The sequence below is a fragment of the Myxine glutinosa genome, chromosome 4, assembly GCF_964187855.1.
Source record: "Myxine glutinosa chromosome 4, kmMyxGlut1.1, whole genome shotgun sequence".
In the NCBI taxonomy this organism is placed as follows: Eukaryota; Metazoa; Chordata; class Myxini; order Myxiniformes; family Myxinidae; genus Myxine; species Myxine glutinosa.
Window position 1 is genome coordinate 66,994,077 of NC_136264.1, and position 16,122 is coordinate 67,010,198.

General features: G+C 44.0%; 2 protein-coding genes and 1 non-coding gene across 4 annotated transcripts in view; 1 reads left to right on the forward strand and 2 right to left on the reverse strand.

Annotated features, from left to right (window-relative positions):
- The window catches only part of C4H4orf33 (chromosome 4 C4orf33 homolog), an 82,926-nt gene extending 79,899 nt beyond the window's left edge, over positions 1-3,027 (reverse strand). Inside the window, exon 1 of the mRNA XM_068101623.2 lies at positions 2,969-3,027. Coding sequence (XP_067957724.2) covers positions 2,969-3,018 — 50 coding nt within the window. The 5' untranslated portion in view covers positions 3,019-3,027. The remainder of the gene's footprint in view (positions 1-2,968) is intronic.
- On the reverse strand, positions 2,691-2,811 carry TRNAL-CAA (transfer RNA leucine (anticodon CAA)). The gene is made up of 2 exons: positions 2,774-2,811; positions 2,691-2,736 (listed from the first exon to the last, which is right to left on the reverse strand). It is a non-coding gene; the product is annotated as a tRNA-Leu (tRNA).
- Positions 3,028-3,489: 462 nt separating the features above from the next.
- TMEM185A (transmembrane protein 185A) overlaps positions 3,490-16,122 on the forward strand; it is a 39,298-nt gene continuing 26,665 nt past the window's right edge. Inside the window, exon 1 of one of the 2 annotated variants that reach the window (XM_068101620.2) lies at positions 3,490-3,832. In XM_068101620.2, coding sequence (XP_067957721.1) covers positions 3,795-3,832 — 38 coding nt within the window. In that variant the 5' untranslated portion in view covers positions 3,490-3,794. The remainder of the gene's footprint in view (positions 3,833-16,122) is intronic. The other variant, XM_068112473.2, reaches the window with a different exon arrangement.

A 16,122-nucleotide genomic window follows, 5' to 3' on the forward strand; every position in this document is an offset into this window, starting at 1 on the left:
GTGAGAGGGCTTGGCGCTTGCGCTTTTATAACCCGCTTAGAAATCAAGCCGCGCTTCATCGAGCCACGCCTATTAACGAGCTCACCTCAGCCCTGGTTGGCTGGTGGGGGCTTACCGGCCACACCCTGGTGATGAGTTGACGTGGCCACACCTCGTTCTTGCCGCCCCGCCCCCTTCTTCTCCAAGCCTGACCTCGTGTTCAATGGCGGCTGAGCCAGGCAGCGAACGCTACTGGCAAGCCCAGGAACACAATTTGGAGGAAGGCTATGCCGCAATATGAATTGACAAGGGGGCCTACTCTTATTTAATTAATACAATGCAGATTCAACTATTGGGAACAAATCCTTACCTGAAACACATACTAATGAAATAACTAAAGAAGAAGCCTATGGTGTGCTACGTGTTGCTCGTGGCCTAACTAGGGTGCGACCTTTGACCTTTTACACCAAAAATGGGAATATTTACAGGGGATTATTTATAAGAGAATATTACAAATATTTACAAAGTGGAGGGTTCTAAAAACCGCAACAATATATATGTTACCCGGTACACTTGGGTATACAAATTACTGGGGGTTCTTCGCTGGAATAATTTTGCTGTCGAGTCGTGAAATTGAGTTTTTGGAATTTTAATCAACACTTTGCAAAACAAAGTCACTGTCCCACTGTGGTAACTTTACAAAGCAAAATAGTTGAAAAATAACAGGGATATCAAAAGACAAAAGTCAAAAGTAGCAAAGACAAAAAAATGGCGAATGGCCGTTGGTCTAGCCTCACACGTGCCTGCGAATACCAGCTTCATGAACAATGGCCGACACTCTTTCCTCTCAAACATGAAGCCCCCCCCCCCCCAATCCCACGCGGCTCACGAACTTCCGCTGTCAAACCCCATCGCCAATTAAATACCGCGGGATTACCCTATCTGCCGGTGTGGAATTATCGGTGCTTTAACACCACCCGGTTATATATATATAGGAACATCTTAGTGGAATTGTCTGTACCTTGGGAAGAGAACATGGAGGAGGTGCACGAGAGGAATATAGGAAAGTACAGTGAGCTGGAGGCAGAGTGTCGGGAGAAGGGTTGGCGAGTTTCTTGTCAGCCATTTGAGGTGGGGTGTAGAGGGTATATTGGTAATTCCTTTTCTGCATTTCTTGCTCAGCTTGGAGTGTGTGGGACAGAAAGAAGGAGGATGTGTGACAGAGTGGCCCAGGTTTCCTTGAAAGGCTCACTTTGGATATGGAGGAAGTTTATGGAGGCACGTCGAACGGTGTAGGTTGATGTTGTGGGGGGTGGTTCATTTCAGTCTAAACGGGTAGTGACAGCAAGGAAGAGAAATGGAGATGTGTGAATGGTGTGTGTGTGTGTGTGTGTGTGTGTTGCAGCAGTGGGGTGTGTGTTGCAGCAGTGGGGTGTGTGTTGCAGGAGTGGGTGTGTGTGTTGCAGGAGTGGGTGGGGTTTTGCATGAATGTGTTTCTGTTTGAGTGGTGCATGTTGTAAGGGTGGTGGTCGGTTGTTGTTTTTTGGTGTATGAGTGAGTGGATGAGGGGCTGTTGATTCTGGGAGTGGAGGCAGTTTTGTTGTAGTCTGTGTTCTGACTGGCTGGTGGTGGGGGTATGTACACATCTGGGTGTAGCTGCTGCATGTGGATGTGTATGTGCCCCTGCTGGCCCACCTTAGCTGACAGTATCGAGGTTGAAGGGCCGAAACGGGATGATGCTCAGGACCTCGACTGAGGACCCAGTCAGTGAGGCACACTTGTGGCCAGGTGTGTTTTGAAATTATATATATATACAGAACCCAGGTTCAAATGTCATACACAATGACGAATGTTTTTGTAATTTATGTAATTCATGTAACAGTGGGGTGTGTGTGTGTGTGTGTGTGTGTGTGTGTGTGTGTGTGTGTGTGTGTGTGTGTGTGTGTGTGTGTGTGTGCATTGCAATTTAAACTTGATTTGATAATAATGTAAAAATGAAATAATCCTTGTAACTTACCAGGATGTGTGTACCATTTGCTTGCATTTTACTTTGTACACATTATTTTCTTTTTAATTTGACTCAAATTGTTTGAAATGTGGAAAGATAAAATGTGAAATGTGTAATTATTTCCCATTCTGTTCCTCTCCGGCCCATCGTTACTTAATTTTGCGTCATTCCTCCTTAAAATGTCACGTCCTTCGTTACGTCGTCACGTCACGTCACGTGCATCCATCCATCCACATAAACCTTTTGATGGTTCACGAACTTGCTGCCCTTTGTCGTTGAGCTCCTTCATTTAAGTCTTAATCCATAATGTAATGCATGAAAATGAAGGGAAAAGAAAAAAATAACCATGAAGAAGGAATAATATTAATAAGTGGGAAGATAATTGAATGAAAAGAGGTGAAAAATAAAAAAAGTGAGGAGAAGCGAAGAAGACGAAGATATCACTCGGAGTAAAAGGATTTGTAATAATTAATTATAACATCAGGGGGCAGAAGAGCACTGGTGCAAATGCAGAAAAAGTAAACGTTGCACATCGCGCCTGCAGCCAGCAGAGGGATACGTTCAATAAAACACTTCAAAAAGAAAAATACAGAAGTACGGGATTATTTCGATGACGAGACTTTTATGGAATGAAGAAAATAATTAATCGACTTGTGGAACAGAAGAAATAAAAAGAGCTTTTATAGCATTAAAAAAAAAGTAGTGTCAGAAGTGGGATTCGAACCCACGCCTCCATATGGAGACCAGAATACCCGATCCATGCGAACACATGGAAAGCTGCAAAGCCTTGAGTCTGGCGCCTTAGACCGCTCGGCCATCCTGACATCTCGATAGTACGCTCCACTAAACTGATATATAAAACATGCTACGAAATCCTCGACAAGAGAAATTTGAATGAAAAGTGTTAATTTTTTTTTTTTTTTACATGCTTGCACGAAGCCCAGTGTAAGTAGCACCACAGAGAGTGCATTATAACATTACCCGCACGGAGCTTTCAACGAAGGCCGCGCGTTGCTCAGACTGATCGCCATTGTGACATTAACAAATGGCCGGTTGGTTAATTGAGGTTTTATATAAATTGTAGCTTGTTGGCACATAGCCCATTTAAGGACAAAGAACAATTATGTAGCTCTTCACAGTCTTCTGAAAACGGCATCCTAATGGGCTATTAAATAGTTTTAAAAAGATAAAAGGCGATTACCGTGTTTTTGTTGTTTGTTGTTCAATGCAGTGTTATTTGTTATTTTTTCTCCATTAGTCTTGATTTTGCTATTTACAGATTTCCATGTTAATTCAGGAAGATTTAATATTTCTTTATGTGACTGGTTTTTACTGCTTTCGGCTGTCATCTTTGGGGCGGTGTATAAAACGGGGAGCTGATGATGTGAGTATTGTAGAAAGAAATTTACACAAAGTGATAAAGTATATAATGTTTCCAAGTTTTCCAGTAAAATTGAACAACCCATTACATTTAACCTGCGAATTAAACCGTTTTAAAATTTAGTGTAATTTTACTGTGCCTTGTCAATGCTGGTGCGTTTATACGGTGTTTTAATGTCATACCTCATGAAGGAACCGACAATTACCTTGTTGTCGAATAAATGAATTTAATTAGCGATTGGAATTCTTCAAACACAAAGAGGAAAGGTGAAAAGGGCTGCAGTCGTAATGACGTCACGTTGGATTTCGGGAAGCACGCAAGAAATAAATAAAGAGAAGGAAATTAATAATTAAACGTTGAGCAAGACAAGAAAAAGCTCCAGACGTGCTAATTATCTTGCATGACCGCCGCGGCGGCGGCGGCACGATGAACGTCAAGGGTTTGTTTCAGGATTTCAACCCGAGGTACGTTTATTAACAACATCGCGGTCTTTGTTTGGGATTTGTGGACCGGGACGTGCTGAGGGAAAGGATGAGGGAGATGATGGAGATGAGGAGGTAGATGATGGAGATGAGGAGGTAGATGAGTCGCTTTGCTTCACCTGTGTGTGCGCAACTTGAATGATGCTTTACGATGCTCGTCTCGTAACGGAGTGTTTTACTCGCTTTGGGATCTCGTGGAGCATTATGCAGTTTTTGGTCCTTTATTTTTATGCAGTTTTTGGTCCTTTATTTATACAAACGTGACCTTTTTGCCTTGTTGGTGAAAGGCTTGTGGTTGGACTGCTTTGTCTGCTGTGGTCTCTCCCAGGTGAAGGTAATCTCAAAATCTTTCCATAAGGTCGTTTGATCTTCAAACTGGTCTCGTTTATCCACAAACAGTGTGATGATGGCATTCATCAAAACGTGCTGTGATCCCACTTTGTTCGTTTCCGCAAAACGTGTGTGTGTGTGTGTGTGTGTGTGTGTGTGTGTGTGTGTGTGTGTGTGTGTGTGTGTGTGTGTGTGTGTGTGTGTGTCGGGGTGTGTGTGTGTCGGGGTGTGTGTGTGTCGGGGTGTGTGTGTGTCGGGGTGTGTGTGTGTCGGGGTGTGTGTGTGTCGGGGTGTGTGTGTGTCGGGGTGTGTGTGTGTCGGGGTGTGTGTGTGTCGGGGTGTGTGTGTGTGTGTGTCGGGGTGTGTGTGTGTGTGTCGGGGTGTGTGTGTGTGTGTCGGGGTGTGTGTGTGTGTGTCGGGGTGTGTGTGTGTGTGTCGGGGTGTGTGTGTGTGTGTCGGGGTGTGTGTGTGTGTGTCGGGGTGTGTGTGTGTGTGTCGGGGTGTGTGTGTGTGTGTCGGGGTGTGTGTGTGTGTGTCGGGGTGTGTGTGTGTGTGTCGGGGTGTGTGTGTGTGTGTCGGGGTGTGTGTGTGTGTGTCGGGGTGTGTGTGTGTGTGTCGGGGTGTGTGTGTGTGTGTGTCGGGGTGTGTGTGTGTCGGGGTGTGTGTGTGTCGGGGTGTGTGTGTGTCGGGGTGTGTGTGTGTCGGGGTGTGTGTGTGTGTGTCGGGGTGTGTGTGTGTGTGTCGGGGTGTGTGTGTGTGTGTCGGGGTGTGTGTGTGTGTGTCGGGGTGTGTGTGTGTGTGTCGGGGTGTGTGTGTGTGTGTCGGGGTGTGTGTGTGTGTGTCGGGGTGTGTGTGTGTGTCGGGGTGTGTGTGTGTGTGTCGGGGTGTGTGTGTGTGTGTCGGGGTGTGTGTGTGTGTCGGGGTGTGTGTGTGTGTGTGTCGGGGTGTGTGTGTGTGTGTCGGGGTGTGTGTGTGTGTGTGTGTCGGGGTGTGTGTGTGTGTGTGTGTCGGGGTGTGTGTGTGTGTGTCGGGGTGTGTGTGTGTGTGTCGGGGTGTGTGTGTGTGTGTGTCGGGGTGTGTGTGTGTGTGTGTCGGGGTGTGTGTGTGTGTGTGTCGGGGTGTGTGTGTGTGTGTGTCGGGGTGTGTGTGTGTGTGTGTCGGGGTGTGTGTGTGTGTGTGTCGGGGTGTGTGTGTGTGTGTGTGTGTGTGTGTCGGGGTGTGTGTGTGTGTGTGTCGGGGTGTGTGTGTGTCGGGGTGTGTGTGTGTGTGTGTGTGTGTGTGTGTGTGTGTGTGTGTGTGTGTGTGTCGGGGTGTGTGTGTGTGTGTGTGTGTCGGGGTGTGTGTGTGTGTGTGTGTCGGGGTGTGTGTGTGTGTGTGTGTCGGGGTGTGTGTGTGTGTGTGTCGGGGTGTGTGTGTGTGTGTGTCGGGGTGTGTGTGTCGGGGTGTGTGTGTCGGGGTGTGTGTGTCGGGGTGTGTGTGTCGGGGTGTGTGTGTCGGGGTGTGTGTGTCGGGGTGTGTGTGTCGGGGTGTGTGTCGGGGTGTGTGTGGGGGTGTGTGTGTCGGGGTGTGTGTGTCGGGGTGTGTGTGTCGGGGGGTGTGTGTGTGTGTCGGGGTATGTGTGTGTGTGTCGGGGTATGTGTGTGTGTGTCGGGGTATGTGTGTGTGTGTCGGGGTATGTGTGTGTGTGTCGGGGTATGTGTGTGTGTGTGTCGGGGTATGTGTGTGTGTGTGTCGGGGTATGTGTGTGTGTGTGTCGGGGTATGTGTGTGTGTGTGTCGGGGTATGTGTGTGTGTGTCGGGGTATGTGTGTGTGTGTCGGGGTATATGTGTGTGTGTGTCGGGGTATATGTGTGTGTGTGTCGGGGTATGTGTGTGTGTGTGTGTCGGGGTATGTGTGTGTGTGTGTGTCGGGGTATGTGTGTGTGTGTGTGTCGGGGTATGTGTGTGTGTGTGTGTCGGGGTATGTGTGTGTGTGTGTCGGGGTATGTATGTGTGTGTGTGTGTCGGGGTATGTATGTGTGTGTGTGTGTGTCGGGGTATGTGTGTGTGTGTGTCGGGGTATGTGTGTGTGTGTGTCGGGGTATGTGTGTGTGTGTGTCGGGGTATGTGTGTGTGTGTGTCGGGGTATGTGTGTGTGTGTGTCGGGGTATGTGTGTGTGTGTGTCGGGGTATGTGTGTGTGTGTGTCGGGGTGTGTGTGTGTCGGTTGTTATCTCCACATGCGGGTTTCAGAGGATGGAAAGGAGTCCTCTCAGGTCTCGAAGTCTCCACCTTCGTTTCAGTAAGGGATCATGATTCATGGACCAGTTTGTGAAGTTTTCTTATTACTCCCGCCAGGGAGTAATGCATTCGATCGTGTGTGCGTGTTCGTGTGTTTGTGAACAAGATATCTGGGAAAGTTCTGAACGGATTTGGATGAAAGTTGGTGGGATGATTGCACTTGGGATAAGGAAGAATTGATTAGTTTTTGGTGAAGCTCAGGATATTATTCCGGATCCAGGAAGTTTTTTGGGGAATTTTTTTTTCTGTTTTCCTTTAAAAACCATTTTCTCTGCAATAATTGGACCGATTGAGAGCAAATTTTTACCATAGGAAGGACTCGGTTTGCAGAATATTTTTATCGTAATTATGACGTCACAGGTCACGTGATTCGGCCGCCATGTTGTTTTGAGTGAAAAACACTAAAATCCAATTTTCTCAAACGCCTGAACAGATCGAGGCCAAACTTTGCAGGCAGAATCGCATACCCATGACAAACAAAACAGTCAGCGAGCATGATGTCATGCATCACATGGTTTCAGAGTTATGACGTTTTTAAGCACAAACATTTAAAACCTAGCTCCTCCCTCATTTCTGATCCAATCGAGGGGATACTTCACAAATCTGTTCAGCATATCAGTCTACTAAAATGTCCTTTTGGAATTTGCGATAGGTCTCGTGGTTTGGCAGATAGCGTTAATTAAAAGCAAATAATAAAAACATTTATATCTTGAACCACTTCATTGATCGACGTGAAACTTCATACTGTATTAGAAGTCGTGAAGAGTAACAAGTGTGCAAAATTTGAAGATGATTGGATGTACGGTCTGGAAGCTGGAAGTTGTTATTGCGTGAAGAAGAAGTCTTTGCCTGTGGATGATTAATTATTTATAACATGTACAGACTTGCAGGCATCGTTTGACACAATGTCCCGGGTTAATTTGAACCTCAACTAAAAATTATAATTCCGGATTTGTCAATGGCTGAGGTATATTAACAAACGAATAAAACGGATTTGGCAAAATTCGAACTTTTTTTTAAAAAGATCGCATATTCACCCAGGGTTGTGAGGCTGAAGAAAGAAGAAACCTCGCATGGGCTTCGCAGACCAAGAAATAATTCTGGCTCTGCGATTTTCAGGTTTATTTATCAACAGACTTGGCATTTAATATGGAATATTTTTTTTGTGGGGGTGAACTTACTTTTCAAGATGACTTAGAACCAAAAGTTCATTGGAATTATGTTGAAATTATTCTAGATTTTGTTAATGTGACCTTTAAAAGAAACAAAAACCACATTTGACATTTCGAAGCAAATAAATTGATCCTTGAAAGTGATGTAAACTGATAGCGAACTCGATTCACGGACATTACTGTGTTAAACTTCTGTACGTTTTCCAGAAGTAGCTCTTTATTTTGCACATTAACCAAAAAAAATTTCAACAAAAGCTAAATTACGACTGGGATTACGGACAGTAAAATTACAGTTCAGTACTTCGTGTAACCCCCATGAGCATTCAGGAGAGCATGTACACGTTGAGGCATGCTGTTCACGAGATTTGCCAAGGTTTGGACAGGAATCGCTTGCCATGCAGTGACAATAGCCTGCTGCAATTCACGCACAGAGGTCGGCTGCTGGTCCAAGTTGTCGATTTGACGCGTTAATTCTGCCCACAAGTTCTCTATCGGATTCATATCCGGGGACATGGCAGGCCACTCCATATGCTCTACACCATGGTCAGAAAGAAAGTGTTGGATCATGCGAGCACGATGAGGCCGTGCATTGTCATCTTGGAAGACAAAGTTTCCTCGAAAGGCTGCACGAGCAAATGGAAGCAATGTTTCTTCCAGAATGACCCTGTACTTGAATTGGTTCAGGTTTCCATTCAGAACAACCAGGTCAGTTTTGCCCCCTGCATGAAAAGCAGCCCAAACGGTCACCCCACCACCTCCAGCTTGGACTCATGGCACTATACAATCTTCGTTGTGGGCTTCATGCACTTGTCTGCGCACTCGGACGCAGCCATCTTGATGATAGACCAGAAATCTAGACTCGTCACTGAAGGTCACGCGATTCCAGTGTCCTGGCTGCCATTGACGGTGCTCTCTGGCCCACTGCAATCGGCGCTGGCTGTGTTGTCTGGTCAGGCGTGGCTTTCTCAGGAGACGCCCGGCACGATAGCCAGATTGAACCAGTCGTTGGTTGACTAGCCTTCTGGATACAGGCACATTTGTCAGTTGCTGACACTCAGCCCTAAGCCGATTAGCTGACCTGGTATGGCCATTGCAGACTAACCGGTGCAGCTGGCGATCATCTCTCCTTGTGGTTCTGCGTGGACGTCCTGGCCTCGGTATTGGAGTAGGGACACCCCTCTGAGCATTTCGTTTCAAGATCTTTGACACCTGACCTTGAGTGATGCCATACTGCCGAGCAATAGCACGCTGTTTCATGCCAAAATTTCGTAAAGCCACCACTCCATGACAAACAGCATTGTCAAGTTGATGGACCATCTCCAGAAGAAGCGGCAATAACTTTTGTAGACGTGCAGCAGTTTTCCACTAATACAGAACGCAACAACCCTTGTATACCCGACTTTGAAGCCAATCGTCAAATGTACCTGTCCTTACATTTTGTCACGCCACCTGTGATATAATCCTGTTATTGACTTCTTGCTGCGAAAGACAATCAGTGACATGGTTCTTTCAACAAAGACATCACCGAAGGGTAAAAGAAACTCACCAGATTGATATACTGAGTTCAGAAAGTAAGCCCAAGTCAAGAAAAAAAAATATTCCATATTAAATGCCAAGTCTGTATATATTGTTGCGGATATGAGGACTGTATATATTTTTTTGATTGTGTGCTTTATTATTATTATTATTGTTTATTCTGCACCCCCTGCCTCCGGAGCTGTGTAAAGGTCAAAGGGCATCCCATAATTAGTCCACAAGCATACACGTCAGCCAATAATAGAATACCCCTGTTCGATAGTTATATCTTATTCTGTGTTTTAGGGTAAGGCTGTGTCTCCCATTAATTGAAGTACTCCATTGCACCAGTGAAAGAGATAGATTCCCTTCATTCCCATTCCCAAAACCTCCATTCCCCCTTTTCGTCGTTTGCAATTACCTCCCCTCCAATAACCGCCATTGACCACGAGGCAGGGTCGGAGAAGAAAGGCGTGTCTCCACCTCGTCATAGAGGGGAGGAGTGAGCCAGCCCCACTCGACCAACCATGAGCCAGGGGTTTGGCTAGAGAGGGCGGAGGAAGAGCGATCGGGGAGGTTCGCAAAAGGTTGAGGGGCGGGGCCTATATAACCCACAGCGCGACGCTCCCCAAGCAGTCGAGTCGAGCTTGGAAGAAGAAAGAGAGGCGCTGAGAGGAGGGAATGAGCAGGCGTGACCGCAGCTAAAATCCGCAGCGCGACGCTCCCAAAAGAGAAGCTGAGACAAGCTTTGAGAGAGGAGCTTTGACCGGCAGACAAAAGGGAGCCCAAGCCGTTGAGAAGAGAGAGGGTCCAAGAAGCAGAGCTGAGTTGTGTGGTTTTGGTCGTCAGTGGTTGCGTTGTGGTGGTCAGTGGTTGCGTTGGTTGCGTTGAGTTGTCGGTGGTGAGGAGGGATTGGACCAAGAGAACATAGAGAACATCCAAGGAGAGGACATCCCAGAAAGCACAAAGCCTGTTGTAATCCTGGAAAAGCAGCGGCGGCCACAGCAGCAACAACACCCAACAGCCGCTTGGGGCCTGGACGGCGGTTTTGAGCAGGGCCGCGAAGGAATGGCGGCTGCTGAACGCGCCGATCGTGCTGCACAATACAGCTCCAAGCCATCCTCTCCTTCCAGCCAACTCCTGTCATCATTCCCCGTGTGAGTCTGTCTTTTGTTTGTTCTGTCCCGGGGTTAATTAAGACTGTAGGTAAGCTAGTATTTGCACTGTGTCACCTGCATCTTATGTGTTGTAAATAAACGTGACTGCTTTCTTTTTGCTTATGTGTGTAAATAGTAAATAAATTTAGTAGTATTTCCAAACCTTTCTTTGCCTTCGTCTTCCTCTTTGCATTCGTCGTTTTAGTCTTTTCCAGATTGGGCAGCTGCGGTGCGATACGGCCAAAGTTTGGGGTGAATCGGGTGAGTTGGGGAAGAATTGGGGGAACTGTTAGTGTTAGGTCGCGGTAATACACCACCGCTCGGTCAATATAACATCTTAACCGCGATCCGTAACAATATCTACATATCTGGGCAGTGTCTGTTGTCACCGAACTTCTCCCTGAAACTTTTGTTTCCGTGGTTGTGAAGTGTTTTTAATAACGTGTTGGTGGTTTTGAATCACGTGGTGGTGAGGTATTTTGAATTATGTGGTGGTGAGGTGTAAAATGATGTGGTGGTGAGGTGTTTTTCAATCACGTGGCTGTGAGGTGTTTTTAATTAACATTGTGATATGAAAATAGGTTTCATTTTTGTTGTAAATGTAGTTTAAACTCATGGTTATGTGTTGGAGCGGTTTATTTTTTTCGCAGCGTCGTCTTCAATGTTCTTTTTTTTTTTCCTAATAAAGACATATTCTGTCATTTTAAAACCACCAAAGTGTGTATTAGGTTTCCCCGTTTCATAAAATGTATCGTTTGATACGTATAATGCTTTAAAACTGTTTTTTTTTGTTTGTTTGTTTTTACCTCAGAAGAGAAATCAACATTTACCTCAGCGAATGTCAATCGCGGTGTCAGTATTTGATGAACTTATAAAGACGTAGGTGACTTATAAGTGTGACACGCATGTGCACGGGATTCTTCCCAGAAGAATGAGTGGTCGTATTAGCTTGTACGACTTAAAATGAGCGAGTTTTGTTTTGACGTTTGGGCCAGTTTTACATGTTGTACGTATCCCTAAGGAATGAAACGAACGTTTTCCTGGCTTACAATTTTATTTGAAGTCACACATGCCTCAAAATACACACACCTATATGGAATTGAACACTGAATCCTAAAATGCAAGTGAAATTGCCTTGTTTTTTTTTAAACATTATCTTCTATATATTCTAAATATATATCTGTGCAGTGTCTGTCTTGTGTTGTCTTGTCTTGTGTTGTCACTGAACTACTCCCTCAAACTTTTTGTGAAATCGTACTATTCCAACTTGACCCACGGCAGTAGTATGCGCTCTACTGAGTGGCGTTCTAGTTCTCAAAGTTTTTTTCCAAGGGTTGTTTTGAGGATCATCACCGAGCCACGGACAGCTTCCAACTGTAGTTTGTTTGTCGTAATATTCCCAGGGATGGTTTTTAAGATCCCGATAAGGTTCTTTTTTATCATTTCCATTGTTCTAATAATCACTTGTACAATTTCAGTGTTCTTCAGCTTCCAGGGTCTTTTCATTTCATTTTTGAGGGCTTTGTATTTGGTCATTTTCTTTATTTCTGCATTATTTAGACCAAAATCACTGGGGACTGATACCTCAATTACCAATGCCTTACTTTCTTTTTTTTATATACCTAAGTACTATATCTGGGCGCAATGCTTTGTTTTCTATGTTCACGCTTGATGGGATTATTAGGTCATATGTGAGCATTACTTCCTTTTTTTCAGTGATTGCTTTTGGTTCATGTTTCCACGAGTTTTCTGGAACTGGGATATTGAGACTTTTGCAGGTGTGCCAGTGGATTACTCGACATGCTTTGTTGTGCCTTTGGGTGTACAGCTACTCTGACATGAGCTTTTTTTTTTACATCATAGGAGGTGGCTTGTACTTTTGTTTCTACCTTGAAAAACCTACACTGTCCGATTGACTGAGTCCCGACATTTTCTTAAAGCCATTGGTCTAGTGTCCTTGATCTGGGGCATTTATAATGTTTCGTTCTCCATCCCAGTTGAGCTGACCTCTTCTTGGCCATTCCAAAGTGCCTTCTTTGTCTACTTCCAATCTGTCCAACTTTTTTTTTCTTTTCGTTTTGTTATATATATTTTCCTGCTCTGTTATCGTTTTCCCAGTTGTAGGTTATATCTGTTGATATTTCTTTCTTCTTTTTTGCAATTGTTGGGGCTGCACTCATTTCATTTTCTTGTGTGGCATCTTCCCTTCTTACCTGTCCATTTTTTGGTAATGGTTTGCTCTGTGAGTTAGGGAGACCTTCTCTGGTTTGTTGTCTTCGTGTTTGTTTACAAATTGGATTCGGTAGTCTGTTGCACTTTTTATGTGCTGGTATTTGGCCAATTATACAGTTGTCATTCTGTGCACTTGGTTGAGCTCAATCATGCCACTACCTCCTCGTCTCGGCATGTGCATTCTCGGGATGCATTTGTTTTTCTAAAACGTTTTGTGGATGGTGAGGAGTTTCCTTGTTTTGATATCCAGTTTATTTAATTTCTTATTGTGGCCAGTTTATTATTCCGCATTGTGGCCAGTTTATAATGGTATTGCGAGTTGGTTTATGGCATTAATTTTGTTCCTTGGAAATGGGTATGTTTTCAGGATCGGCTTCATTCTACCTCATTTTCAGCCTCATTTTTTCGTATCTTCACTCCTGGTATTTTGGTCTTTCCTTTTGATGCTGTAATATCAGTGGTATTTCAAAGCTCCATTGCTTTATCAGTTTGATTATTTGGGGGTTGATCTTGTGCAATTGCATGCATCATATCATCCATTAATGTGGTACACTATCAAAAGGTTTTTTTGTAGTCTGACCATGCTGTGGATAATTGTTTTCTTCTTGTATTGCAATTTTCGAGTATGGCCTTGTTTAGTAGGAGGTGATTTATCATTCCACAGCATCCTCTTTTACATACCTTCTGTTCTGCCTCCAGGCCTTGTGTTAGGTGATTGTATATAATTTCTGTGATGAATCCTATCAGGAGTTTGTCCGTTATTGGCAGAAAGATTATTGGTCTATACGTGGGGTTGTTTGGTCTTTGGGTTAAGGAAGGTGTTATCTACTGTGAGCCACTCATCCAAGGTCTCCTCCCCTTGGATAAGTTTGTTGAATGCTCAAGTGTAGTGATTGTGGAGAGCAATCTAGTTGCTTTAACCATAAGTTTGGAATTCCATCTTGGCCTGGGCTTTTAAATGTTTTAAATGTTCCATCTTGGCCTGGGCTTCAACATCGTTGGGTAATTCCAATAAGAAAACAAAATATGTAACAGAGGTAATGGGGACCCATTATCCGGCAACCCAAAAACCAGAAACGCCTTAAAACCTGCAAAATTTTGAAAGCCACAGTCGCACACACACTTATCCATCAAGTTTCGTCTGAATTTGGCCACAACTTTGAGATATCCTGCTATATATCGTTTTTGTTTTTTTTGCCTGATCTCTCATTGGTGAAGAATCACTTTAAAAATTCTCAGATCCAGATCCGAATCCAGATCTTCACCTAAATCGAATTATTTCGTCCTTGTCGCACCCGAAACCTCTCCACCAAATTTCGTCCGAATCCATCCACAACCTTTTGAGATATACTGTTCACAAACACAGACAGACAAGCAAACAAAGAAGAAAGACGTCGTGCAGAGCATGATACTTGTAAAATCCACTTTGATGGATTTTGTTTTACTTTGATGGACCACAAAATCCACAAGATGACCTTTGACCTCAATCAAGAGGATTCTTAGTTGTGATGACCTCGACAACTTGGTAAGTTTCATGACTCACTTTTGGAATTGTGAATTGTAGGCGATTGACAGAATTACAAAGTCGACCGACCAATATACTTGAAAAATCTTCGATTTTGCAAATAACAAGAAGTCGTCGGGCATTAGCCTGACTTATGATGAAAATCGAGAGAACTTTGACCTTTAATACATGGTCATTTGACGATATCTTTCCCACCAGTGGCTCAGGAACAATAGTCAGGAATCGTCAATCAGTTGGCAGGGCTTGGCGTAGACACTTCCACCCCGATATGGGGAATAAGGTCAGATGTCACCTTGACCTTTGACATATATGGTCAAATAACATCGACAGCCTCACTTTGGTCCTTCGGAATCCACTTTTGACGAAGATAGCTGAAAGTGTTTTGAGTTGTTGTACTCACAAACAAATGAGAGACTGACATGACGAACAAGCTTTGACCGCGATTGTTTGGCCATGAAAGCACACAAAGCCCAATAACTCAACCGATTGTGAATGTGGATGTTGTTTTTGTTGTTGTTGCTGTGTTTTTTTTGTTTTTTTTAAACTGTTCACCTCGGATAGATAAAGGTGCTGGAGGTCCGCTCTGGTGCGCTCCAGACTACACCACGGTGCAGGACTTGCACCACTGCTCCTTGGATAAGTTTGTTGGATTTGAGGAAGCACGTTGGATTTCATGGCCAAACAAAATAAATAAATAAATAAAGAGGGGAAAGTTAATGATTAAACATTGAGCAAGACAAGAAAGGCCCTGACTTGGAGTGCATCTAAATTGTGGAGAGCATTTAGTTGCTTTTACTAAGACGTTTGGAATTCCTTATGGGCAAGGCCTTTTAAAGTTTGGTATTTTTGTAAGTTCGTTTTTGTTTTTTTGTTTTTTGTTTTTTTTCTCCATCAAATATTGATGGCATTTCCCTTTAGGAGCTGGGATTTTTTTTTTTCATCAAATATCATTGATGCCATTTCCCTTTAGGAGCTGGGGGTTTTTTCTTCATCAAATATCATTGATGCCATTTCCTTTTAGATGCTGTTTTTATTTTTTTACCTCCAAGTTTTGGATCCAGTCCGCCTCCTTGTGTTCTTTGGGGTCCTCATAAAATTCCTTTCCAGAAATTTAACGGTCTATCCTCCTCGGGAGGGGGTTGTGTGTGTGTTTGTGTGTGTGTCATTGCAGCTAGGACTGGCAAGCCTACTCATATACCCATTCATACACTCCCCTGTGTGCCTTTTTACCCACTTTCCCGTTTATTTATTCACTGAGCCGTTCAAATTATCTGGGTCGTCCTTGAGTCTATCTCGAATTAAGCAATTTCAATTATTCTGTGGCACGGTATAAACGTGTGTGTGTCGGTGTGTCGGGACACTACATAGTCTTTGTACAAATTTGAATTTTTATAAATTTTGATGTGTATCCATAGAAAAAAAAACAAACTATAGCTGGTGCAAGAATGCATTAATTCAGTCTTCACTCGATATAGTTAAATTTTTTAGGCTTCAGCATAACTGCCATCTTTCATAATATATCGTTCAATCCGATTGTTCCAACTTGTTGAAAACATCCTCCAGTTGCTGCCAAGTGATTTCATTAATAACTAGAATGGCACTCGGTTTGAGAGCGTACCTCGGCCAGGCTGAACAGTTTGTTTTGTATCCCACTGACAGGCTGAATCTGGATTCGGACCAGAATCAAAATCTAATCGGCTTGTTCTTGTCACCTAACCAACTCATCCACTAAGTTTATTCATAAGTCGTCCATAAACTTTTTTTAAAATATCATGTTATATATCGCTTTTGGCCCGATCTCTCAATGGTGAAGAGTCAGAGATTAAATAATTCCCGTGTCCGAATCCATATTCAGATCTTCACCAAACTCGAAATGATTCGTCCTTGTCATATACCCCAATCGGTCCACCAAGTTTTGTCCAAAGACGTCCATAACTTTTTTGAGATATCGTGCTATGTATCGGTTTTAGTCCCATCACTCAATGGTGAAGAATCACTTACGAATTAAATAATTCTTGTGTCCGAATCCATATTCAGAACTTCACCAAAATCGAATCGATTA